Source organism: Pseudorca crassidens, chromosome 20 (assembly GCF_039906515.1).
Source record: "Pseudorca crassidens isolate mPseCra1 chromosome 20, mPseCra1.hap1, whole genome shotgun sequence".
Taxonomy (NCBI): domain Eukaryota; kingdom Metazoa; phylum Chordata; class Mammalia; order Artiodactyla; family Delphinidae; genus Pseudorca; species Pseudorca crassidens.
Window position 1 is genome coordinate 60,091,264 of NC_090315.1, and position 27,267 is coordinate 60,118,530.

Here is a 27,267-nt window from a genome sequence, read left to right on the forward strand (position 1 = left end):
TTTTGGTATTTCAAACGTACCGGGTCCCCTGCAGTCTATTCGGAACCCCCAAACCCATGGGTTACTTTCTGGATTCCGCATTGTAGAGTGGGATTCTCCCTGCTTTTCCGTGTTCAGGGGTGACCTGAGCAGTGGCAGCCGGTCCCCAGCATAGGGTCGCCTCTCTGTGACAGCAGCAGCAGACAGGCCCCTCCCTCATTAACGCAGGTTTAGTGCGTGTCTTCCCAATTGCCGTGGAGCCTCGAGGGCCGTTACAACCCTCACCTGCCGTCCTCACTCCTCTGCCTTCTCTTTGGCATCCACACGGTTGACTCAAGAAACGTTAATTCAGTTATCCCAAGCTTTTTCTTTCTTTCTTTTAAAATATATTCAGCAAAGATGGTAAAACAGGCACTAGTCACGTTACGTGCCACCCCTCCAAGGCGGTGGAGTAGGGGGAGACACCTCCTTCTAAGTCAGCATCATTCAGGCTTTTTGATTCAAACCGGGACGTGGCTAAATGTAAAATGAGACCGGGTGGGGAGTGCTTACACCCCAGGGTGAGTGGGGAGGGGAGCGGCGGGAGAGCGAGCAGGCTTCCCAAACGCTTAATGTAATCACGGGCCAGCTGCGTGCACTTGTAAAGTTGTTATAACCCCCTCCTTGTTATAAACAGGAAAGCACAGAATATAAAGCAAGGACCCGCATTCACAAATACCAGCTCTGCTGCACCAGCTGCCAAGTTCCCCTTTTATGGTGCTCCTCCTCGCAATCTCAGGCCCATCAGAAAGATCTTAGTCTCTCCCCCTCAGCTCTCCAAAAGGGTTTACTTTGAAACCTCCCCAACTAAGCCACGGACCCGGTACTGCACGCCCTCTCCAACTCTCAGTGCCCTGTGCCACTGGCTTCGGGAGAAACTGGGCTCCTGGAGTCCTCTTCCCCAGGTCCCCAGGGAGCCCCGAGGTTTGCCCCTTTCGGGATGCTAGGCCCCCAGGGAGTACGCCTCCACCCCCCAGCTCCTCTGGGGCATCCCAAGGATCTCTCCAAGGAGGGCTGCATCCTCTTCTAATCAGACTCCCGTCTATCTCCTCTCCCCCGCCAAAATATCTAAGAGCTCTTAAAAGACCTCAGAAGGCATTTTATGAGACTGTGTCATCTCTACATTTCCTACTAAGCCTGGGAGAAGAAAAGATCTTTTGTGGGAGGCCATGGGACTTCGGGGCTCCCCCAGGCCAGAGGTAAAACTCACCCCTGCGCCCCTCCCCCCGCACCTCTCCTTCCTGGCCTGGCAGACCCCGCTCTGAGCCACCGCTATCCACATCCTGCCTCACTGACTGTGTGTGCTTACAGCGTCAAGGGGTGGACGTGATATTTCAAACATCAGATCAGTGCGTTTATATATTGGGTGCCCGGAAATTTTTCCAAATAAACACAGCTTGATTCAACTTGGGTGGGCGGACTTATCAACAGACTAATTCTATAAACAAATGAAGGAATAACCCCGAAACCGATTGGCTGGTATCAAAAAGACACGTGGAGGGAAAAGCTTGGAGTTTTTCAGCAATGAAATTTTAATTAATGTGGGTGGGCTGAGAACACAGCGACTGTTTATCATAGACAATTTATTTTCCAGCGCTAAGTCAACATATAATAGCAAACTTACAACAATTATTTAACATTTTTAAAGCCATGAAGAAGGGACAGAGCCCCGAGCCGCCGGGGAGAGCGGCAGAGCGGGAGGCAGGCGCAGGGCAGGCTCCCCTGGAGGGCCCTTGCGGCGCGGGGCACAGTCCCTAAGCCGCCTGGGTCGCCTGCGACGCCGGAGCGCAGCGCGGGCTCCCACTCGCCATGAGCCACCTCTTCAGTCCCCGGCTGCCTGCTCTGGCCGCCTCTCCCATGCTCTATCTGTACGGCCCCGAGAGACCCGGGCTGCCTCTGGCCTTCGCCCCCGCGGCCGCTCTGGCGGCGTCGGGCCGGGTGGAGCCCGCCCAGAAGCCGCCCTACAGCTACATCGCGCTCATAGCCATGGCGATCCAGGATGCGCCTGAACAGAGGGTCACACTCAACGGCATCTACCAGTTCATCATGGACCGCTTCCCTTTCTACCAGGATAACCGACAGGGCTGGCAGAACAGCATCCGCCACAACCTCTCGCTCAACGACTGCTTCGTCAAGGTGCCCCGCGAGAAAGGACGGCCCGGCAAGGGCAGCTACTGGACGCTGGACCCTCGCTGCCTGGATATGTTCGAGAATGGCAACTACCGGCGCCGGAAGAGGAAGCCCAAGCCGGGCCCCGGAGGCCCGGAGGCCAAGCGGGCCCGCGCCGAGCTGCAGGAGCGCGGCGCAGAAGCGCAGCCGGAGGTGGGGAGAGGGGGAGCGCGCCCCCGCTCCGCGACCCCCATCCACGAGGGAGCGCCTGCGCGCCCCTCGCCCCTCCGGGAAGGCTCCTCTCCTCCGGCGTCCCTCCACTGGCCCAGGCCCGCGTCGCCCTCTGGGGACGCAGGCGACGCGCTCCAGGGCGCAGCGGCCGTGGCCGCCAGCCAGCCCGCGCGCACGGTGGATGGCTCGCGGTCCCCTCCGCGCCCCGCCTCCCGCAGCTCTCCGAAGAGCTCGGACAAGTCCAAGAGCTTCAGCATAGACAGCATCCTGGCGGGACGGCAGGGGCAAAAGCCGGCTGGAGGGGGCGAGCTCCCGGGGGGCGCCAAGCAGGGGCCCGGCGGCTGTCTGGGCGCCTCGCTTCTGGCCACCTCCTCCGGCCTCCGGCCACCTTTCAACGCTTCCCTGATGCTCGACCCGCACGTCCAGGGCGGCTTTTACCAGCTCGGGATCCCTTTCCTCTCCTATTTCCCTCTGCAGCTCCCCGACACGGTGCTTCATTTCCAGTAAAGCAAACAGTGCCTGATCTTTCCCCTGCCCTGGTCTGAGCTTCTTGTGAGCAACCAGGACTCCCACCGCTGGAGGAAGAAGTCGCGTGTTTTTTAAAAAATGATTTCCTCTGCCGACTCCTGGGAAGTATTAGCAACCTCTGCGCAGGGATGGGCACACTCCCCTGCCTCCTGCAAGGCGGACCTTCCCAGAACCCGGAGCAGCTTCGGAGATTTAAAAGACATTGCCCACGCTGGGACTTGGGCATCTCAGACCTCCTACTGTGGGAGCAGGAAAATGCCTTGACCTTAGGTCGGTCCCACTGGCTACCCAGACAGGCCCTGCGTGTCTGGGGAACGGGAGGGCGCAGACAACCCGAGGGCAGCTACATGGCCGCAGTGTGGTCCTTCCTATCTGAGAGCCACGGTCTGACCATCACCAGCTCGGTTGTCACTGTGGCCTGGGCCTTGGCTTTGAGCTCGTCGGGGTGATGGGTGTTCACAGCTGGGTTTGTCCCTGAAGTCCAGGGAGAATTTTTCTCTTTTCCTTTCTAGATAGTAAAAGGAACATGCTATATTCTTTGGCTAAAATGCTTGATTCTTCTTACTGTAAGGATTGCCCTCTGAAAACATCTGTATTAACAACTTCTATTACGAAAGTGCACTCTGTATCATTTAGCATTTTGTTGCATTATGATAGCTTGTTAATCAATACACATGTTCTCCAACGCATGTTACCAGCAATAGCCAGCCTCCTATCTCTTTGCTTTTTTGTTTAAGGGTCGAAAGATTTTTGGAGACACCGGAAGTGTGTGAGGGGGAGCGAAGATGTCTAAGACAGCAGAAGATTTTCCACTTCCATGTTTTTTTTTCAAGATCTAGGCTTGACCGTTGCTACATTTTCCAGAATTGTGTAGTGAAGGACTACTTTTAATCAAAAGAGCTGGGTGAAACAAACACACGGAAAGCGAGTAGAGGGAGAGATGGGTTAGTGCCAGCAAGAGTAAGGGAGCCCACTGGTGTCTGTGGAGGCGGCTCTCTGGACCCCAAGGAACAGGAGGCTTGGTGGGAGGCTTCCCAGCCGACTGCAACTGGCTCCTCCCTCTAAGCCCCAACCAGGCAGGCCCAGAGCTTGCAGCTAAATAAACACCTATGGAGGTGACTGGAAGTCTGGTGTGAGGGGTGGGCGGGAAGGCAGGGGGCTGAGACAAAGATCTGGTGACGAAAATTGAGATTTTTCACAGCCCGGTACAGCTTGAAACTTTTGGGAAATGCATCTAACCTCTTATGGTATCTCTCTTTGGGTTGTTTTGGTGGTTCTGAAACTTGATTTCCTGAACCTCCAAGTTACTTTAATTTTATCTGATGTGGGAAAAGCACAATAAGCCATGAGTTCTTGGAGGGAGGTGGAGACAGTCTCTGCATTTTTTAGAGCAGTTTCCAGGACATATAAAAATGAACACAAACTTTACATCAGGAGAGCCTGTTGGTTAATATGTTGGATATTTTGGACAGGCAGAATAATTTAGTAACTAGTAGGCACAGAGCCGACTTACTGAGAATTCATCCTGAAGGCGTGTGCTACCGACCCACACGTGCATCCACGACCGCTTTCTGCCCGGGCTGGTGGGAACACTTTGGCGGCCGAGCTTCGGGGTCCTTGATGTTAAGAACTTTGATGAGATCCTATTGTTGAGATCCAGGATCACTGTGATTAACTTAAAATGTGGTGGAAGGGCCGTCATTCGATATTTTGTTATCCCGAAGTCTCAGCCTCTGTGAATAAAGTTGTTTTTTCATTAACCTCTCAGTGACTGGTTCAATGGATTACTGGGGGGGGGGGGATAAACAAACAGTGTAATAAGAAAAGGGAGCCTGGGATTATATCTCGGAACCCCAACAGTGTCTCTGGAGGCTCTGGCTTCCGAGGGAGGGTACACAAACATGGACTGGAGGGTAGGAGCTGAAAACCCCAGGACTGGTGGATGCTGCCTGAATGTCAGCAATAAGATGAAGATTCTGCTGTGTAGGATGTATTTTTAGTGTTTTCTTTTTATGTTTGATTTGAGATCTCGTGTGTTTTGTTAAGTTATGATGCCTGTTTTCTGGAGAAGCAAATAATCGAATACTGTCATTTTAAAAAATACTGTCATTTATCTTAGAATTACAGTTCCAAAAAGTTCCACAAACATTATTTTTATGGCAAAGAAAAAAAAGGCAGGAGTATGTATTACTTTGTAAGGGTGTTTATACATACATAAAGAGGAATTCTGTTACCTAATCCCCACATTCATCTGGTTTAGGAAAGCAAAGAGAAACGGACAGTGGGGTCATTTCTATGGATTCTATACAATTCCATGTGTTTTCCTTCCTACTGGAGAGAGAGAGGGGCTGTGGCACTTAGCAATCCAAACAGCTGTTCTAATGTTCCAGTTTAGTCATGTGCTCCAAATTACGGATCAATGAGAGCAAGGAAAGGTTTCTACTCTTAATAAAAACAAAATCACCTAGATTTCAAGTAAACTAAAAGCAACCAAATCATTCTGTTCTTTGGCAATCTGAAGTATGCCTCAGTGTTCTCTAAACAAAGGGAACAGATTCTGGTTCCTGTAGATGATCGTTGGTTTAAGCCTTGATTACACACACACACACACACACACATACACACACACATACACACACACTTATGAGTACACTGATCATAATAGGGGATATGGCAGGTGTATGTGCAGCGATAAATGTGTATGTGTACATATATGTATACATGTGTGTATGTATATACATACATGCATGTGTGTATATATGTTCTACACACACGAATGGTCAGAAATTCACCTTCATTGCATAGCTGGGACAGATAAACTCAGATCAAGTGCTGAATTCCTTTAGATTTACACAAGTATTGGTACTTCGGGAAAGATTTTGTTTTTCTATATAATTTGAACAAGGAATAATTTAGTTTTTTGCACTATCATAGTGAAACTGACAAGGACTTTACAAAAGAATCTTGGAAGACATACCCACCTGAGACCTTTACCTTCCCAACTTCTGCAAGGGGCTTCAAAAAGGCCTTTTGCTTTGTCTGCTCATGGATGTTACCTGGCTCTTGTGGAGGCTGATGGCCTCCTGGGTCTTACACGCCCCATAAGGTTTTCCAGAATTGGAACAGGATGTGTCTTGCCATTTTCCAATACAGCCGCATCTCTCTGGAAAGAGGCCCACCCCGTGGTCTCTACCATTTCGTGAAGAGTGGTCAGCGTCTATGCGTGTGTGGGTTAATGAATTAGCCACATGTGATGTTATTGTTACAGCTGAAGGCCAGAGCCCATCCGCCTGGGCTGCACCCATGTGAGAGCCATGACTCGGTATACTTCCCATGTTCATGGTGGCTGGGGTCTTGCTTCCATGATGCAGGGGTTGTTCCATCGAGTCAAAAATACACATGATAGGCTTCCCTGGTGGCGCAGTGGTTGAGAGTCTGCCTGCTGATGCAGGCGACGCGGGTTCGTGCCCCGGTCCAGGAAGATCCCATATGCCGCAGAGCGGCTGGGCCCGTGAGCCATGGCCGCTGAGCCTGCGCGTCCGGAGCCTGTGCTCCCCAACGGGAGAGGCCACAACAGTGAGAGGCCCGCGTACTGCAAAAAAAAAACAAAAAAAAAACACAAAAAAAACACATGATAATAAACCAAGTTTATTATTAAAATTGAAGAACATGAGTTTGTTGGAAAAGTAAAATTCTTTTTATCCACATTTCAAGCAGTTTTTATGCCTGAATAGCCAAGTGTCAAGTTCTCGTCTACACTTGTCTTTATCCAGACGCCCCAGACTCGGGGTTCTGCAGGGTCAGACAGATCCCATAGATTGTACAGTGACCTAGAGGGGTCCACAGGGAGTGGTGGGGCCTGGGCCCAACTGGGAGGGTCTGTCTCTTCCAGTGGCGTCCAGTTGCCAACTGCCCTGGGAAAACCACACAAGTGGCTCATAGGCCAGATGTGGATTCAAACCCAGGGTGTACACTGTGGTGGGCAGATGAGACCAAGTGGAAAATTCACTTCTTCTCCTGGAAGGTGGCTGGAGAGAGGGAGGTGGGAGGGCCTATCCTAAGTACTGGGGACTGAGGGGACATTATCAACTCAGGTGTCTTTATTTACCCTGGCAGTGATAGGGGCGGGCAAAGGGTAGGCACTGGGGCAAAGATTCAGTCCCAACCTCCTCTTCCCATTGGCGTGAACCAGGGTTCCAGCAGGAAACAGAAACCTACTTAGATGAACCACTGGAAAAGACCTGGTTGGAGGGACTACTTACAGGGGAGCAGGTGGAGTGAGTGTAGGTGGGACCGCAGTGCTGGCGCGGGCAGGAGCTGAGGAGAATGACCCGACTTCTCTCTTCTGCCTTCCAGCCTCACGTTGATGCCTCTGATCGGCTAAACCCCACCAGGAGTCCAGCCTGCAGGAGTCCAGCCTACAGGGAGCCCAGGTGATACAGTCCACAGGGCTCAGCCTGCTGGGGCAGAGAGGGGTAGAGAATGCACCAGGCTGGGACCGAGGTAAACAGAGCACGGCCAGCACAGTGGAGGGTCCTGCCTCTGGGGCCAGCTGGTGGCAGCTGCCCGGACCACACTGTTGACGTCCAAGGGCCAAGACCAGGATGTCTGGGACAATACCGGCGGCTGCATCTGGCATTCTCAGAGATTGGATTCTCCCGTCTGGCAAGCTTCTGGGAGAAGGTGTTTCTAGACCCTAGCCTGAGAGCCTCTTGGGTGGGCGGAGTCTGGATTTAGCTCCTGAGGGCCCTGGCCCTGGCCGTACAGTCTCCGCCTTCTCACCTCTGAGCCTGGAAAGGACTTGCTGAGTTGCTGGGGGCTGCGATGACTGTACCTAGTTTGTATCCATTTGCTGAGCATTTAAAACAAAGTTACTCCTTCCTGGCTAGTGCGAGGAGCGCAACTGATGCCGTGTTACTCTTCCAGAATGTGTGTCCCACACGCTGGTGAGGGCGTCCTCCAGCCGGAGTCCAGGGAAAGGACACAAAGGAAGTGTCTCGGCCGAAGGTCAGGCACTCTGGGAAGAGTGGGGAAGACGCCCTGCTGTCCACAAGACCATGTCACCTTGGACAACACCAAGTTTAAAGCCTGACTCAGGTCCTCATACTGTGCAAGGTGAATATGACACATGTCCTGTCTCCCCAGCATCCTGGGACCACAGTTCTTTCCCAGGTAGTGGCCACCTTCTACTGTTCCACAGGTCTCTCTAGACACACCTACTAGTGAGGACAACCCCTCTCATTAATGTCTTATTGACTCATTACCATTCAGTAATTTGAAGTTCAGATGAAGGTGGGGAGGGGTATGTTAGCCTTGTCAAGAGTGAGCCCGCCAGACAGAGAATAATAACCCAGCTCTGCTCTGACTTGCTGTGTGACATCAGCAAAATGACTTAACCCTTCTGTGCCTTAACTCTCTCACCTGTACAAATGGGGGCAACGTTAGTAACTGCCTCACCAAGCTGTTGAAAGGAGTAAATTTAACGATGGGTGTAAATTCCTAGGACAGCACCTGACCCAGTTCTCGTCTGCAAAATGGGACTAATCATAATGCCTTCTGCATCGGGCAGCTGTCAGAATTAAATTAGTTAATATATACACATACAATATCTGGCCTGTGGGAGGCATTTGGTCAATGGGAGGTCTTGTCTCTGTATACAGACGTAGCCTCTAATCTAAACACTCTTGTTTTACAAGCCCATTTGCGAGCCCACAGCGCGGCTCGCATCCCGTCACTCCTCCTGGGCCAGCTTCTTCGGCTCCTCCTCCCGGGCAGGCTGGCAGCCATTTTCGTCTCTTCCTCGCAGTGTTATATCTCTTGAGATGATCCAATCGTTTGAACACAAAACCAAAAGCAAAGTAAGCCGCCACACGCGGCAGGGGATCCTAGGAAACCACAGGAGGGCGATTTTCACGAGCCCAGGAGGGCGAGTCCTTTGGTGTTTCTTCGCCTTGCCCAGGAGCTTACAAGGAGCTTCCCAGGGCTGGCCGTCCAGCCATAGTGAACTCAGGGGCCTTGGGAATGAATAAAACTCTTCATTTCTGCCCTCCCCCCACCCCAGCACCAAGACCACGCCTGTTGATGAAGGAGAGGCTCCACCGCTCTCCCGGGGACAAAGGGACCAGACTGGGGAGCAGCTTTTCCTAAATTCATGAGTTTCATAGCCCGCCTTATAAAGTGTAAGGAACATTTCTTTAAATGCTGTGGCTAAATATAGCAGGGGCTGGGTCAGCGAGAACATTTTTAGAAAGCACATTACAAATCAGGAATGTTTTAGAGAAATAAATAAACTTTCCCACATTTTTGGACTTTGTGTCGGCTCTGCAGGCTCCATCTTGAGAGCATGATGTGAGGTGGGGGTGATGAATAATTCACGTTGGGCTCTTGCGGGTGCCCGGAGCACCCTGCGAGTGGCTTCTCCTTCCCTTCCTTGGGCATGGGGCTCTAGGACAGGGGTGGGGTGGGCATGGGAGAAACTGTCAGGCTAGGGACAGCTCAGCATCTGAAATAAGGGCCACTCAGTGACATAAGGAAGACGGGATTAAGGAGAAATACATCTATTTCCAGTGCGTTTCATTTCTTGTCTCTGCTGTCTGTTCCGGGGGTTCACTGGCCTTCCACACGGGGTGAGAACAAACTCAGGGGGCCGTGTGCCCACCCCTCTGTTGCAGGATGACCTCCCGGTGCTTGTGTCCTGTTCCCAAGGGCTCCCATTCCGTTGGCCTCTGGTGGGACCAGGTGGCGTGTTTCTATAAGCTCCTCAGGGGAGTCTGCTCTGCAGCCAGGGTTGCGAGCCACCGTAGCGAGGTAGCGACGTCATCAGGCGGGTCTCTGGGCGTGAAGGAATCGTGCAAAGCAGGTTGTTCATCTCTTACTCTTTCTTCTTATTTATCCACATTTGTACTCAATTTCCTCTTGGTCAAAATAGACTCTCGGCTTCTCTCCATGGACGAAAGCATCCTTTTTCTATTTCTTCGGGTAGAGCTGCCTCCACTAAAGCACTCGTAGAAGTTCTATGTGTTCACGCAAGAAGTGTGGAATATTTAGAAGAGTACGAAAAAGAGAACCAATGTGTGATCCCATGACCACCTGTAATAATCCCACCACCAGAGATTATGGTTGGTACTTCCCCCCTAGACTATATATATATCTGTATCAACCATAGACATACCAGTGATATTAGATCAGTATGTATATATACAAATTGTTCTCTACTTCATCACTGCTGCCACCATCACCATCATCATCACCACCACCATCACCATAGAGCTTTTCTGCACACGCAGAGTGCCAGGGAGGTGCTGTAAGGCCTCTTACGGCACGATCCTTTAATTGCTGACAGCCTGGCCACACCAAGATGAGGTGAAAATAGATCTGTTTATTTATTAACACCTTTTATTTTGAAATAATTATAGATTCATGGGAAGGTGCAAAGAAATGCACAGGGAGGTGAAAGAGACTTATTTTGTGCAAAAATTTTTATAGCCCTTTTCTCATTTAAATTTAACCACCTATGGCATCACCACGATCTCTGTTTACACACACTAGGGCACAGACACGTACACACACACACACTCTCTCAGAGAGACAGGTGTCTTGTCCTAAGGCACCTGGCTAGTCAGGCTCAGAGTTAGTCCTGGAGCACACGGCCAGCACCGAGGTTCTTTCTGACCCCCTGCCATGAGGTCGGGACCAAGGATGGGGACAGAGACTCCCACCACATGACCACTGGTCCACAGACCCAATAGGCACTCCTGCTGTCCCCTCCCTCCCCATCATGGGGGAGCCACGCCAGCACCTAAGATCCATTCTTTGATTGGTTTTCATGCTTCCAGCAGTTACGGGTAGAGCTGCGAGTGAGAACTCGACTTCTGCTGTCTGTTTGGACGAGTGGATCTCTACCTGCGCTAAGCACCGGAATCCCCAGGGGGTCTTTAGAAAAAATGCTGACGGCCGGGTCACAGCCCCAGATGGTTCTTGATGGTTTTTTAGGATGACCTCCCCCACCCCCCGCAATAATCCTAGTGTGCAGCTGGCGTCGGGAAGCAGTGGTTTTGGTATCAGTAAGGGAAGGCTTAAGGTCAAGTGCCTGGATTATTCAGAGAAACCTCTGGGCAAGAAGAAACAGAGAAGTGGGTTTCGGGTTGAATGAGGCAGCCCAGCTGCTGACATTCATCAGGGCTCACGGCCTTCCTGCCTCCTCGCACACCATCTGGGGAGAAGGCACTGAGCACGTCACCGCTTTGGATCATTTCAGCAACCCTGTGAGGCTGCCTTGAGTCTCCCAACTTGCTGGAGGAGGCATCAAGGCTGGGTGAGTGCATGACACACAGTCAGGGAGAACCCGAGTCAAACATTCAGGTCATTTGTTCCTAAAGCCCCGTTCTCTTTCGCAACATCTTCGCTGCACAAGCCAGCGTCTCACAGATCTCCCCCCACGCGCAGCCTGGGGTAAAGGAAGCACATGCACTTAAGCGTACGCACGAAGGAGTAAAGGCGTTTGTTTCCCCGTGATCAGGAACTTGTTCCAAGAGCCTCTGTCATCAGAACAGCTTGTCATTCTCCATCCGCCAGATAGTCATTAAGTGCCAGGCGTGCGACACACCTTAGCCACATACAAGTGGACCAGACCCCGGTCCCGTCCTCGAGGGGCTTATACTCAGGTGGGGAAGACCAGCAAAGCAAATTGACAGGCACCAGCCGATGCACTGTTGACATTTATGGTTACTCAAAATCTTTTAAACACTCTCCACTTCCTGAGAGATCCCCATTCTTTCAAGCCGGTCTTTCAAATATAAGAAGGAAAGAAGGAACCCCCCACTCGTCTGTGTGCTAGGATGGGGCCCACCACCAGACACACGGGTGTGACCTTGGGGGCCAGGTGGGCAGGGAGGAGGGCGTAGTGTACCTGCTTCGATGCTGCGGACCACGGGAGTGGTCCTGGGACCTGGAGCCGCGAGAGCCGCCCAGGACTTGAAGCCCTTGGATCCTACTGGAGGTGGGCGCTTCCGTGGTGGCCAGCCCTGCAGTACTGGCAGGGATGCGCTCCTGGGAGCTCAGCTTGGAATCCACTTTGCAAAGATCCTGTGAGCTACTTGCAAATTCTTTCTGTGTAACTGAACGAGAGTTTGCAGTAAAAGCTTAAGCTACCCCAAAAGTGCTAAGACCTAGGAGGGGCTAACCATCATTTCAGTTTTTGCTGAGCACTGGGTCTCTGGGGGGACTGGTCTAAGGACAGTACTTGGCATGTATTATTACTCACTCACTTCTCCCCAGGCCCTGTGAGTTAGGGACGGTAGTCTTCCCTCCTTAACAGGTGAGGCAGCAGGTGTAGAGGGCTTAGTCACTTCCCAGCGTCTCGTAACCCATACACGGCAGAGCTGGGCTTGGATTCAGGCTCTCCGGCTCTGAAGCAGCTGCCGAGCTCTGTCCTGAGGGCTCTATGTGCACAGTCTCTTTCATTTTGAGATGAACCTGGGAGCTGGGGATTACTGTGTCCAGTTCACCAGTGGCATTTGACTAGTGCGCTCCCCAGGTCGCAGTGCGAATCCTTGGCAAAATAACAGACCCAAGCATACCTGTCTTTAAAACTCGCAGCTGCCTTTCAGCATCAGCTGACCGGGTGTGAAAGGAGTGGGCCTACAGGGCAAACACCTCCTCACCTCTTAAAGTGAAGGACGCAGGCAGGGAACACACCGCCTGTCAAGCAGCATCCTATATGAGGTTCTCAGTCAGGTCTGCACATCAGAACCATTCAGGGAGCTTAACAAAATGTGCTTCCCAGACTCCACTCCCAGAGATGCTAGGGCCTCTGGCCTGGGCGGGTTGCATGACCACCTGGTGATTCTAATGTGGAATAACCATTGACCTCATCTGGTCCTGCATTGGTCTAGTAGGCTGGTTCTCAACTGGGGGCAATCATACCCCCTGGGGCAGTTGGCAACGTCTGGAGACAGTCTGGGTGGTCATAACCAGGGGAGGGGTGTTAATGGCATCTAGGGTGTTGAGGGATGCTGTTGGACAGCCTACAAAGCACAGAACAGCCCCTCACAACGGAGGATTATCCGACTCTATAGCCCTGAGGTTTGAGAAACCCCGTCTGTTCCCTTTGTGAGATCTCCACACCCAAAGGACAGAGCTAGTGGCGCAGACACATTTCCATCTCCTTCCCATCTCTCTGGGATTTTCAAGCTAAAGGGTCATAGAAAGCTTCTTGATCAGGGACATATATTTGGATCTTCTAGGCCAGTGAGCCAAAAAAGACTAACTTAACAATTTTAGTAGCCACCTTAAAAAAGAAAGATGGAAAGGAAACAGGTGAAGTTCATTTTAGGGAATCTATTTTATTTAACCCCACCTCTCCAAGACATTCTCATTTTGGTGTGAACTTAACATAAAAAATTACCGACATGCTTCACATCTTTCTGGCACCAAGTCTTGGAAATCCGGTGTGTATCCTGCACTAATGGTACATCTTAATTGAGATGAGCCGCATTTCTGGAACTCAAGAGCGACGCGTGCGTACTTAGCCGCAGCCCCGCTGGACGGTACGGCTTCAGATTCTCTTTGGTTGCCCTTTCACACACTTTTATAGAATTCTGCAGCTCTTCAGATTACTTATCCCAACTGCAATTAGGTCATTATTTGCCCAGTGATGAGTTTCGCATCTGTCCCTCCCCACGATGCGACGTGCTCCATGAGGGCAAAGGTTCCATCATTTTCTGTTTTGCCCCTTTTTATCCTATCTGTCCAGCCCAGTGCCTGCTACTTAGCAGGCGTCCAAAACATGTCTGTCAGCGGGACTGCACCTTTTCCACGCCTGACTCTCTTGCCAGAGCGGGCGTCCCTCAGCTTGCTGTAACCCAGTGCTTGGTGTGTAACAGACAGTGAATATTTGTAGGACAATAATGTGAAGGCACTCGTCCGACTCCCGATGCTTCTTTCCATCCAGACCGTTCTCTACTCCTTTACTCACTCGGCCCAGGACGGGCGGGTGCTGGGGCTTATCAGACGGGTAAACATGCGTAGAGCTAGGCAGGCATCCGGGGCCCCAGCCTGGCTTTGTCCCCATGGGAGTGAGCTGCCCTCTACTTTGCTCTCAGGGGTCTGCCCACTCCCCACCCCAACTATGGGGTGGAGCTTCGAGCGTCCAGAGGGGCCACTGAGTAGCGGGCAAGTCTGTTGCTCACCACGGATACAACCCACAGTCTCCAGCTGAGCTTTCAAAATAAATCTTTTTGACTTCTCTCGGCCCAATCCTGTCATTTCCCAAAGGGTTCAGAATTCAGGCAATCTCCTGGTTTTCCTGGCGAGGACCCCACCGAGGAGCGGGGAGGGGGAGTGAATTCCCCAGGGCACAGAGTTACATAGTGGAGGGTCCCGTGGGGGCGCCCGGCTCCCAGTCTGGAGGGCAGGGGGGCTTAGGCTGCAGCTCATGAGAAAAATGCGTGTCTCGACTCTGGACGCGCCTCTGTAGGCAAAGACCTCCCCGAAGAATCAAAGAGGGGGGCGGTCTTTACAGCACTGTGCACCAGACCCAGGGGTTCCATATTTAATCTCCGCGACTTCCCAGAGGAGCAGGGAGAACGTTCAAGCTGCAGGCGTGACCTCTGGATTTATGGGTTGGCGAGTGAGGCGTATCCCAGTCCCCTCTGGTGAGAGGATGCTCCTTGGAAGCTGGAGTTGTGTGGGTGGGGGCGGGGAGGGCTAGGATCAAGGAGGTGGAGTGGCAGCTGGGGACTGTGAGAAACAGGAAGAGCCCTTCGAGCTCCATTAAGAGCAAGCGGTTGTCTTTCCCAGCAACAGAAATTCTCCACGGGCCCCATAATTCATACCGTAGAGCCGAGCCTGAAATCAGCTCCAAGAAGCTGCACTCTGTACGACCACACGATCAGGACGTGCGTGTGTGTGTTTGCGTGTGCGTGGCTGCGTGTGGCCAAGTGGGACGGCACAAAGAGCCTTTGGGGGGATCAGGAATCTCCATCACTGACTCCCCGTCTGTCCCCAGATTGCGGGGATCCCCGCCAGCACCCAGCACAGCTTCCTGAGGATCCCTTCGGTGTCTCCGAGTGCTTCCCAGGACTTTGTTTTCATTAGCAAAGCAATATGTAATAATAGTTGTTAAAATAATTGTATTTCTGTTTTTACATCTGTAAAGATTAAGTTAAACAGTATGAAGCCCATTAAAGTATTTCATGACACGCTGCCGTGAACTGCCCTTCATTCACTCTGCTACTATTATTCCAGAGTAAACTTCAGAGATCGGGCGGCTGCCACGGAGGGTTATTTATAGCGGCTCATTCATCAATAAAAAACTTCAAAAGGAATCTGTTACTCTTCTATTGGGAAGCCAAAGAAAACTCACATAAAGACAGCCCTGTTAAGAAACAAAGCGGAGCGACCGCAGGACATTTAGTTAAGTAAAATCCTGATTTCTAACAAATACCATGTCGCAAAAAGAGATTGCTGGCAACGTGAATCCATTTAAGCAACTGGGTTCCCATTGGATAGTTAAAATAAGCTGTTAAACAGTTGTATTTACGTTGGCTTCAAAGGCCCTGAGTCTCCTCTTTGGGTTTTAAAAGCGTAAGAGGTCTGTGATCCTGACATAGCGAAGCAAGCCTTGTTTTCATCTTAAGAAAGCGCAGGGGACGGACACAGCCCCTGCGCCTATGGGTTATGGCTTGATTTACGGTTTTCTTGGCTCTTGGCGTGAAACTGGACTGGGGATTGGAATGGAGTCTCCCATGGTGGGAAGACCACTTATTGAGCACTTACTGTGTTCCTGGTACTGTCCCATCGAAGCAGGTGTTAGTGGCTCCATTTTGCAGATGGGAAAACCACGGTTGAGCCCATTACCCATCACGCTGGGCCATCTGTAGGATCCCGTCTTTGGTGGCGTCTTAGAATTGTAGCGATTCGTTCGGTACTGGATCTTAAGGTGATGAGATGCAGCCGTCTGCACGTTCACGAGCGAAACGACCACGAAGGCCAACCCCAAAACGTCAGTGGAGACACGCAGACAACCGCAGCCCCGGCATTTCGTCGTGTTTCTGTGCCTTGACACCAGACAGGTTCTGGGAGGCATGATGCTGGGTTGTAGAAAGGAAACTGCCTTCGAAGGACTCTCTTATGGAGACATCTTGTCCTTCTGGAGGTGGAGGTGGAGGCTGGAGGGTGGGTGACGACACAGTCCAGAGCCTCCGTAATTGTCGGGCAGCTAGCAAGTGCTGGGAACTCTGCCAAGCGAGAGCAGCAGAGGCCTCTGTCAGTTATTTTTTCCAGCCTCGTGATGTAAATACCAACCACAGGCCCATTTTACAGATGAGGGGATTGAGGCTCAGTAAACGAACTTGCTCACGGTTACCCAGCGGGGAGGACACAGAGCAGGGCTTGGCCTCTGAGCTGGAGGTCAGGGCGGGGGCGGCCTCTCCTTGGCTAACAGGAGTGGGAGGCTTTGGATTCAGACAGGCCAGTGGTGACTGGTCACGCAGCTTGTCCACTGCTCAGAGCTGGCCGAGGGGCCGAGCTAAGGCTGAACATCCAGCCCGTGCATCTTGGAGGAGAGGCGCCTTCTGGGCTCCAGATGGCCCGGGAACCAGGCCTATCCGGACTGGAAATCTGGCTTTGCTCCTTGTTAGCAAGTTATTCAGCCTCTTGGAGCCTCAGATTTCTCATCCCTCAAATGGGATAATGACATCAGGGCAGCGGTGAGGATGGAGAGGGGTGAGGTCATTTATCTGCAGGGACTGGCTCAGCGTAACAACCACAACAGTGGGCGCTGACTGCACGCGTCCCCTGGGCTAGACCAACGCCGACAGCCTTCGTGTAGAAACTCGTGCAGTCCCTCCAGCCACACGCTCAGATGGGAGCTGTGAGCACCCTCGTCTTATAGACGAGCCAGCTGGGCCACAGAGGGGCTCGGTAGCTAACTCAGCATTGCACGGCTCTGCGTGGGATGCAGGCCGGCCCTGAGTCCATTCTCGCACCGCTCTTCCCACCCACCTCTTTAGCGGGTCCTCCGTAAATGTGATGGACTAGGCGCCACCCCGTAGACAGCACTGACGTGCATGCCGAGAACTAGTGCTTATTCTAGGAACATGGGGGCCACCGATGCACTTTTGCACCCCTCTCGGGACTCCATCCACAAGGATTCTCATCGTCAGTTGTGCTCTAGAATGCCTTCTGGTTGTGCAACACGTGATCTGAGATGCGGCCTGTGTGTGGCCTGGGAATCGGGAAGCTTGGCGCCCACCCCCCTGCGTTGCTGCTGTGTATCCTGACATGTGAGCCCAGGGGGCCCTGTGCCCTCAGCACTCAGTTTCCTCACCTGTGACATAAAGGAGGTGCCTCGAGGGCTGGCTGAGGGCTGCCCCGTTGTCACCTGCTTGGGGTGTCCACACTTGAGCGCAGAGGGGGACCCCTGAGCACATGCCTGACCACAGGCCTCGCTCTAGAGGGACTTAAAGAACACGTGCTTGGTCTCTGTCCAGAGCCTGAGGGAGGGGCCCCATCTCGGACACAGAGCTGTGACTACATTACTTTCTTTTGCTGAGCGCCCTTTGGGTTCCCCATAGATGGCCACAGGGTGGGTTTGGAGGGAGTCTCTAATTGGGGGTGGGGCCCTGAACAGTATGCAAATGCTGCCCTTTGCAGTTTCCCTTCATCTCCTTTAAGGCAGTTATCGAGAAGAACGGCGGCTACAAAGACCAGAACCCCTTTATGGCACTGGTAGCCGGAGCTTCAGCTCACAGCCTTCCGGTGTGTGGAGGAGAGGCCTGTCCTCGTCGGATGGAGGAGAAGCTAACAGCCACCCTGGCGTGGCGTCCCCAACTTGTTCAGCAGATCCTTTCCCAAGATGTGCTGTTAGCATTGGATGAATTCAGCTGCATTTTGGATTTGCCAACCATCTCACACTGGTTTTAAAATGCTTGGGGTTTGATAAAACTGAAAAAGATATTTGCCAAGCCCCATTCCCCTTCATTTTTTAAACCCATGTGGATTTTAAGGGGAATTTAATCCATATGTTTCTGATTCATTTGCTCTTAACTCATCAAAACCTTGTTTCAAAAAAGCTATTTGATGTCCAAGGAGCTTTTGGAGTTGGGTTTTAAATCTTTTAAAGTCCTCCCTTCCTGGCTTTGAAATGAGATGTTGCCGTTTGCCAAGCATAAATGAGCTCCCTAGCTGAAAAAAGGTTCATGTTTGGTTCACAATTAGAGAACTGTGAATTCTCAGTGGGCTGTGAAATGGGCAAAACCTGCCTCCTTTGAAGACTGGTCAGGACCCCCTCCCCTAAAGCCAGGGCCAGGGTCCCACCGCCTCTGTGTCCAGGAGGCATGCCATTGGCTGGGTGAGGGACAAGAATGATGGATCCTTTTACTTTAGCACCTTGATTCTATCAGCCCAGAGAAGGGCAGCCTGGAAGATGTTTCTGAGGACTGGGCTCCACACATTTTAGGAGAATATAACTTAGGAGGGACTTACTTACATGTTTATAAAGCCTGATTTATTTTAAGCTTTTTATAATGGAACCTTTAAAACATATACAAGAATAGAGAATGTCCTCATGTATTACTCACCACGCCTCAGCCCTTATCAGCTCAGTATCAACCTTGACTTTGAGATGAATCCTGGATTTTCTATCATTTCATTCTTCTACAGTTCTGTCCATATCTCTAGAACATAAGGAAAGACTCTTTAAAAGTCCACAATACCCTGATCACAAATTGGCAATAAATTCCTAAATGTCATAAAAATCCTGATTAATTTCCCCCTATTTTCTCATAAGTTAGAAAAACTGGGTTCTTTGAATCAGGATCTAAATGAAGCCATCCATTGCATTTGGTGGCTTTTAGTCCTTTGGTTTCTCTCTTCTTTTTTTCTGTTGGCAATTTATTTGTTGAAGAAATAGGTCATTTATCACGTGGCATTTCCCACATTTTGGATTTTTCTGATTACATTCTTGTATTTAACAAGTTTCTCTTCCCCTAAAAATGCAATTTCTTAGAGTTTATGTTTTTGAAAAACTTCAGAGTCAATTCCAGTAGAACAATATTTTACATTTTGATAGGCTTAATATTTCCTTTTTTGTACCTTGAAATATCCCCTTTGGCCCTATATTTAACTCCATTCTCTGAGTATTACTCCCCTCCATCTCTCTCTCTCTCTCTCTCTCTCACACACACACACACACACGTACATTTTTGTTTTACTTATTCGGTGCCACAGTTACAAGACATCAAATGCTGCAGTGGCAGGACCCTGTTCCATTATGTACTAAGACCCGGAAGGAATGAGGGCACAGGAGAAAGCAGAGATATCCTGAAAATGAACACACAACCATCATAAGCATGCTTTTCCAAATGTGATTTTGAGTGTTAACACGTCATGAGTCACCCAGTGAGAAAGCTTTCCCCCTTTCCGTTCTCCTCCGCGCCATTTGATGGCATTAGGGAGCGTCTCAGTCGGTGGGGCCGTGGTCTTCCTTCCCTCTAACACCTGCCAATCTTCTCACGTAAGGAAGGCAGATGAAGGCCTGGGGGTGGAGCCGTGGCCAGGTAACAATATCTAGCTAGCGCCGAACAGCATTGCTTTGCTTTTCTTGTACCTGATTTGTTTACGATCTACACATCAAGAGATACGGACTGTCCATCGTCGGCCATACTTCAAAGCTTACTTTTACAGTAAAAAGCGAGGGTCGACTTAAAGGAAAACGTTAATGACATCGTGGAACGGTGCTCTGTGCTTTGGCGAAGCCTCGCACTCCCGGTGCTGGCTGACGTTTGGCAAGCAGTGCGGGAGCAGCGGGAGATCTGGGGGACGCAGCGAGAAACTCTGGGTCCTTTTCCTCCCCTTCTTCGTAATCTAACCAGTAAATGCAGGCAGCCACTTCACCTCCCTGCAGGCTGTCTCCCCCGTGGAGCGGGACGCAATCCCTGCCCCGAACCCCGGCCTCACCTCCCAGGGTTCTGGTGGGGGAACAAAGAGATGAGGAAAGTGATGCCTTGTAAACAATAATTATTACGCATCATTTAATCGTCTATTTCGCACCCCTCCAGACACCATTTCTTCTCTCTTCTCCTCTCCCCCTTCTTCAACAGTCTTTACCCTCTCTTCTTGATGCCCCCATTCACTCACCGTCCTTCTGGAACTATAACAGGAAGAAAAGCAGGTGGTTGGGTAGAGACTAAAAAAACCCCCACAAATCCTTGTCTGAAGGACCAGAAATAATTGGGGCTGGCGGCCCAGGATTCCTCCAGTAGTTCCGTCTGCATCAGACTCCACCTCTGGGCCACAGTGATTGGGCTTCGGACATGTGACCTGTTGGGCCGATCAGAGTCTACCACAGGGGTTTTCCTCACTGGAGCGGGGAAGCACGTGCTCTTTCTCTGAGCAAGATGGGAGCCTGGAGGTGCCTGCAGATGTGGTTCCCACCTTTGGTGGGTGGATGGAGCTGACCCGAAAGTCACCCAGTGAGAAGGTTTCCCCCTTCTCAGTTCTCTCCCACACCATTCGACTATATCAAGGAGGAGAATGTCAGTTTGGTGGCTTCTTTTTTCTTGGAATAAACAAGAGAAAATGTCGGGGGTGGGAGGGGAGAACAGCCTTGGAGTCCCTGAGGCTCCCTCTGCCCCAGATATTTGATTAGAGGAACCGAAAAACTCTTAAGCCAATTTACTTAAGCCAGAGTGTGTTGTGTTTTTGTCACTTTCAACCAAAAGAGTCCTAATGAAATACATCTGGTAAAATTACATTTAAAAGCACATATTGGACAAACAGGATGTCTGCAAACAGATTAGGGACAGGTCTAATCGCTTTGCGATGGCCAACATGAATTGCTTCAGAGGGAGAAGTTCTAGTCCTAGACCAGCATCTGAATCCAAGCGTCCTCAGCATCACTGTTGCTAACAGCTGGCTTCCTGTGACAGACTTCCAGCTAGCGCCTTGCATTCTGATAACCTTACCGAGTATTTTCCTATTTACCCCTTTTTCTCATCACGTCCCGTTGATGTGGTCCAGAATGACTGATTGATTAATTTGACCAAGCAATGTTTGCTGAGCACCGACAATGAGCTGGGCACCCCGGTGGAATGGCAAAGATGTAAGATGGAGTTTCTATAGCCAAGCAGGTGATACTCAAGAACCATCCATCTGATAAAGAAATGGAGGCACTAAGCAAGGTTAAGCGACCTCCTCCAGGAGTCTTAGGTCTTTCGGATGGAAACGGGACCTTTTAACTTCCCAGCCCGGGCCCCTGCACCGCAGCCTGCTGCCTGTTTCACAGTGTTTGAAAGAGGCTCACTCTCTTTCCACCACTCAGCTGTGCCAGTGGTGTCTCTGGGGCCCTGCGCTCCCGACTGGGGAGTGAAGGATTGCATACAGAGGCCTCAGACTTGCAGCCGATGGCTGGGGGCATGAGAGCTTGGCCGTTTTCTTTGGTTCAAAGAAACATATTTTAAAACACACTGTATCTCACAGATCTTATCCTTGGTAGCAACCTCAGCAGCCTAGTGTCTGTTGCCTTACACCTGGCCCATGTCAGTGACTCTTATTATCTTCCTGGCCCTTGTAGACTTTTGAGTTTGCATCACAAGGTGGTCTCTTAGGTAGTTTCCAGTCTTGATATATATATTTTTAATTTGTTTATTTAATTAATTTATTTTTGGCTGCATTGGGTCTTCATTGCTGCACGCGGGCTCTCTCTAGTTCCAGTCTTGATATTTTTATGACTATATCTCACTCTTAAAAAAAAATATATATATATATATACAATATCCATAAAATTTTAGACATGTGGACACTCTTTTGATCACCTCTCAGGTTACGATTTGGAATATTTCTGTCACCCAGAAAGTTCCCTTGTGCCCTTTCCCAGTCAACACCCCCCACCCTAGAGATAACTGCCCTTTTGACTTCCATCACCATCAGTTCGTTTTTTCTGTTCTCGACTGTTGTATAAATTGATTCAAACAGCATGTGCTCTTGTGTCTGCCTTCCTTCCCTCGGTGCTGTGATGGGGACTCATCCACGTGGTTGTTTGTGGCAGTGGTTGGTCCGTTTTCACTGCCGTGTAATATTCCCCTAGAGGAAGAAACCACGACCTCTTCGTTCTACTGCTGGTGGGAGCTTGGGTTGTTTGAAGTTCTTGAGTGTTGGGAGTAACTGAGTGTTCTTGCACATGCCTTCTTGTAGAACACAGTCCTAGATTCAACTGGGGATATACTCAGGAAAAGAAATTGCTTGGTCATGGGCCGTGTGCCCTTTGAGCTCTGTCCTGCCGGGCAGCGTCCCAGCGAGACAGAACTCTTGTTCCTCTACTTCTTACTCTTTGCAGAGGGGCTGCATTCACACACGTCTTCCTCTCCCAATACGTGGTGAGCAGCTGGCACACAGTAGGTGTTCAGCTAACGCGGTTCCTTTTTGGAGAATGAATACTGATCAAATCCCCCTTCCCAGTCACCGCCAGCACCCTGTTCACCGTCACGAGTGACATTCGAGCACTGCCCGCTATGGACCTGATGATCTCTGATCTCCACGAAGCCCTGAGAGGCTGGCATCATCTTGCCCGCTTCGCAGATGATGCAGCCGGGACCCAGCAGAGCTAATCACTCTGCCCGAAGGGTCCCAAGTGGAGCTGGGATGCAGGTCTGCCCGAGGCCCACATGCTGTCACTAAGCTGTCTCCTGCGAACATCTCCTCCGCCTCTGGCACCCCCGCAACCCACTTCCCAGGCGGCTCCCAGTGCTTGTCTGTTCCTGTGGAACCGTTTGCAGGGACCAGGGCATTTCTCGACAGTTCGGCTCCCCTGGGAGGTCTCTAGGGTCTACGGTCTGTTTATAAACGGCCCCTGGGCCTTTTCCTTTACTGGTCATTATTGACAAATAAATGGCTGACTCACAAGAGTAAAAATATACTTCTGGTTTAGAGCTGTGGAGTTATTAAAAGTTTGTTGTGTCTACTCAGATGGTACAGCCACTGCCCGAGGACAAGGCAGCTGATGTGACTGTAGGACGAGCACAGACAAATGTTCCCTCTCCTGACTCAGTCCTGGCCATATGTTGCCGGTCACGGTGACAAGGCCCACGAGGTTCTAGGGGCCCGCCCCCTCTGGGGTTTGCGTGGAGCAGCAGAGCGCTGCATCTGGAGCCGGGGGACCTGGGACGATGCCACAGCTCTGTTGTCTTCCGGTTATGTGACCCTGGCCAAGTCACCTCCTTAAGCCTCTCCTCCACCCCTGCTGGAAAGTGGGAATCATAGAGCTTGCCTCCCGGGGTTGGTAGGAGGTGTGAGCAAACACTATTTCAGACGAGTTGCCAGAGTGACCATTTTAGAGATAGAAAGGGTTGGCCTGATATGAGCTCGGAGAGGAGGGCTGTGGCCAGGGGCGCCTTCAGGCAGGGCTCAGGAGATTGCTCTGGGAAGCCGTTGGATGTTCAGGCAGGGTGAGGGCGCGAGGGCAGGGCACTGGCAGCCTCTGCTGCAGCAGAGGTGGCCGCTGGCCCTGCCAGGAAGCTGCCCCAGAGGCTGGAGAAAGAGCCGTGCTTAGTTCAAAACTCCTCCGCGGTCAGGCGCCCTTCTGCCGTGAACTTCCGCAGTGCTTCAGCTCCCTCAGTGGGCAAGCATCTGATGCTTCGAAAGAGAGGCAGGATCCCCTACGCAAGGAACGTAGTAAGTACTGAAGACAGGAAAAGACCGCAGATGCGTTTACCCGTGAGCCGGCAAATACAGGCCTGCTGCTCAGGCCTTTCCCACCCAGCACGCTTCTCCTGAACCTCTGAGCCTCCAGCGAGCCCTGCAGGCCGCACCGCCGGCTCGGAGCTGACGCACGCGAGCACTCCTCTCTGCCTCTCAGCCCTGGTCCCCAGAAGCTTACCCGCCGGGCTGCGCTCAAGGGGTAGGCTTTGGCAACCGTGGTGAGACAGTGTTTAACATTCCGAGACAGAAATGGCCATCCGAAAAGGCTAAAATGATATGTTTTGGCCCCGTCTCTAACCTTTGGAAGGATGCCCAGCTTCCGACAGTCTCTGACGCTGTTTTGGGGGAGGAAACCTTATGTTGAGGAAAAGCACATTGCTCTCCTTTAAGGTTCTATTCGCTCTTTTCGGAACTCCCATTTCAGGGACCCCAGACGCCGTGTCCCATCGTATTCTTCACTGCCTGCCAGTGGGGCATCCCCTGGACTCCCAGGTGGTCAGAGCCTAGACATCTGTTCCAGAAAGGCTTAAAGAGGAAGAGGTCTTCTAAGAAATAACTACTCCTACATACAAAACACTCATGGTTCCTTCCAAGAAAACATGCTCCCACAGTGATTTGAAAAAATTACCCAGTTAAATCCTTTTATCAGGAAGGGGTTTATCCCCCAGTGACCAACTCGCAGAAAACAGACGTGTGCCATGATTCACAGAATGAACCCTGGTTTCCATCACTCGGTTCTTACAGACATTGTTGCCAACATCCCATTTAAAGCCCTACTTAGGGTTAAGACTCCATGCTCACAAATGCAGGGGGTACGGCTTCAATCCCAGGTGGGGAACTAAGATCCCAGGGGCTGCACGGTGTGGCCAAAAAAAAAAAAAAAAAAGCGAAAGAGAAGAATTAAGTCCTACTTTAGAATCTTGAATCTGAATCAGATACAAAACATGGTTTGATTTGGGAATAATACTGATCAAAAGAAACCAAGCACCATATTATTTAAAAGGCAATTGGTTGAATCCATTGAAAAATCAATGCTAATGGGTTATTTATAAGAATAACTACTTACTTGTTTTTCTTTTACCATTCTTAATGGTTTTTTTGTTTGTTTGTTTGTGTGGTGTTTTTAATGACTGAAAATTGTTTCCTGGATTAGTGTCGTATTTGACATGAAAATAAACATTTTTGATTTGAACCACCAGATGACTCAAATTAGTGGAGGGAAGTAAGATCTGGCCTTGTCGGGCTCCTGGGAAATCTTGAGTCACTATCTGAATCTGGGTTTCAGTTTTTCCATTTTTAACACAAGTGATTTGGAAGGAGTCACCCCTCTAGTGCTTCTACAAAAGGGGCAGAGATTTATAGATGATTGCCTAGAACAGCACTGTCCAAAAGAACTTTCTGCAGCGACGGGAATGTTCTCTAATAGAATATACATGTGCGTGGTCTCCCACATGGTCGCCACCAAGCACTTAGAATGTGGAGACGGCACGTGAGGAGCTGCATTTTAAATCTGCTTCAATTGTAACTCATTTACATCTAAGTAGCCACGTGGCTGGTGGCCCTGGTTCTGGACTGTGAGGATTCAAGGAGCGAGTCTTCAAACTGGTGACTGTGACAGAGTGTCTTCCCCATGGACCACCGTTTTCTCCTCAGAAAAAGAGATGTTTGGGTAGATGAGAGCTTCTTAAAATTTTCCACCAGAGTTCACTGTTACAGTCAGGGTCCTGTTAGGAAAACTGAAGCAATACTAGGCATTTCAAAGGGAAGTGACTGGGTGTAGGGCATTAGGGAATCAAACCTTCAGAAAGCCTGGCGGAGGGATGTCAGGAGAGGTTGTATCCAGCTTGCAGGTTTGTCACTGTGAGTGGAATTCAAAGCCTCGACGGGCTGGTGCTGTTGCCCAGCGGTCAGAAAACTGCAGGAAGGCCTTGCTGACAGGGCTGCCTTGTGGGCCCGAGCAGGGGGCTGGCAAGGGAACACAGAGGCAGCTACAAAAACGTGCACTTGCCAGATGCATCCTCCGCGGCTGCCAGAGAAACACGGGTGGCTTCTGCCTTCCAAACCTTGTGTGAGAGCTTCTCGTCTGTGGAGAAGTGTAGCTCCCTGTCTTCCAGCCCTGTGGTACACGAGGCGGGAATCCATGTCCACTGCCCCAAAACATGTCCAGCGAGTGCTCCTAACATCACAGGAAGGTGAACAAGTGTCCCCCACCACGTCAGAGACTGGAGGAGTAGAGTGCAGGGTGGCCCGGCCCCAGGACAAGATCGACATTTGTTGTTTTGCCTGCTCAGTATAGGCACACCTTGTTTTGTTTTGTTTTAAATTTATTTATTTTTGGCTGCACTGGGTCTTCATTGCTGCACATGAGCTTTCTCTGGTTGCAGCGAGCAGGGGCTACTCTTCGTTGTGGTGCGCGGGCTTCTCGTTGCGGTGGCTTCTCTTGTTGCAGAGCACAGGCTCTAGGTGTGTGGGCTTCAGTAGTTGCGGCTCGCAGGCTCTACAGCACAGGCTCAGTAGTTGTGGCACACGGGCTTAGTTGCTCCACGGCATGTGGGATCTTCCTGGACCAGGGCTCGAACACGTGTCCCCTGCATTGGCAGGCGGATTCTTAACCACTGCGCCACCAGGGAAGTCCCGGCACACCTTGTTCTACTGCACTTTGCTTTATCTCACTTCCAGTTTTTTACAAGTTGCTGGTTTGTGGCAACCCTGCATCAGGCAAGTCCATCGGCGCCATTTTCCCAACAGCATTTGCTTACTTCATGTCTCTGTGTCACGTTTTGGTAATTCTCACAGTATTTCAAACGTTTTCATTGTTATTATATTTGTTATGGTGAGTTGTGATCAGTGACTGTAGGTGTTACTACTATGACTCGGTGAAGGTTCATGGTTAGACATTTTTAGCAACAAATTTTTAAAAATTAAGGTATGAATGTTGTGTTTGAGACATAATGCTACTGTACACTTAATGGACCATGGTGTAGTGTAAACACAACTTTTATATATCCTGGGCAACCAAAAAATTTCTCTGACTGGGGTAGCTCAGGGAGATAGGATGCAAGCCTGGTACTCAGGCAGGCATTCTGTCTCCATGAGGGCAGTTCCTGCCTGAGACTAGAGCCAACGTGCTCCAGTGCCATGAGGGAGGAGTGTGGGCCCCACAGGGGCGTGTATACTTCTGGGTTTGTAAACAGCCTGGCAGGGCTTCAGTTGGCAGCCACAATCATTTCAGAATCTTTCTGTGGCAAACAATTTCCAGCGACTGGGCTCTTAGCTTCTTCCCTGTGTCCATGGGTCCACCAGGGTTCCTGACTGAGCGTGTGTCTTTCTGCCTTGTTACTATGAGCCCACGTCCTGGCCTGATGCTCTATCTTTCCCACGCTTGGGGCTCTGTTTGACTTTTCTCAGTCCTTCCAGGCTCTGGGCTCCTGTCCCTGAATCCAGCATCACAGGAGACCCTGCAAGGTGCACCCAAACCTCACTGCCGCTGGCATCTGTCCTCCTACTGCTGGGCTGGCACCCTGCCCACCTGCTGGAGCTCCTGGTCCCTGGCCACCTGCTGCCCAGCACCACGCTCTCAGATTCTACAGTCGCACCTGCATCACCCAGCGTCCAGCCACTGAAAGTCATTCTGCTTCCCGACCCCGGCAAACCTTCCCAGGGGCTTTGTTTGATCTATTTCAT

At 50.9% G+C, this 27,267-nt stretch overlaps 2 protein-coding genes across 4 annotated transcripts in view; one reads left to right on the top strand and one right to left on the bottom strand.

Moving 5' to 3' along the window:
* The window catches only part of MTHFSD (methenyltetrahydrofolate synthetase domain containing), a 137,472-nt gene that overhangs the window by 39,288 nt on the left and 70,917 nt on the right, over window positions 1-27,267 (bottom strand). The gene's annotated exons all lie outside the window — the stretch shown is intronic.
* Window positions 1,256-4,650, top strand: FOXL1 (forkhead box L1). The gene has a single exon (XM_067718396.1). It carries the CDS (start codon window positions 1,828-1,830, stop codon window positions 2,863-2,865), a length of 1,038 nt encoding a protein of 345 aa, XP_067574497.1. The 5' UTR covers window positions 1,256-1,827; the 3' UTR covers window positions 2,866-4,650.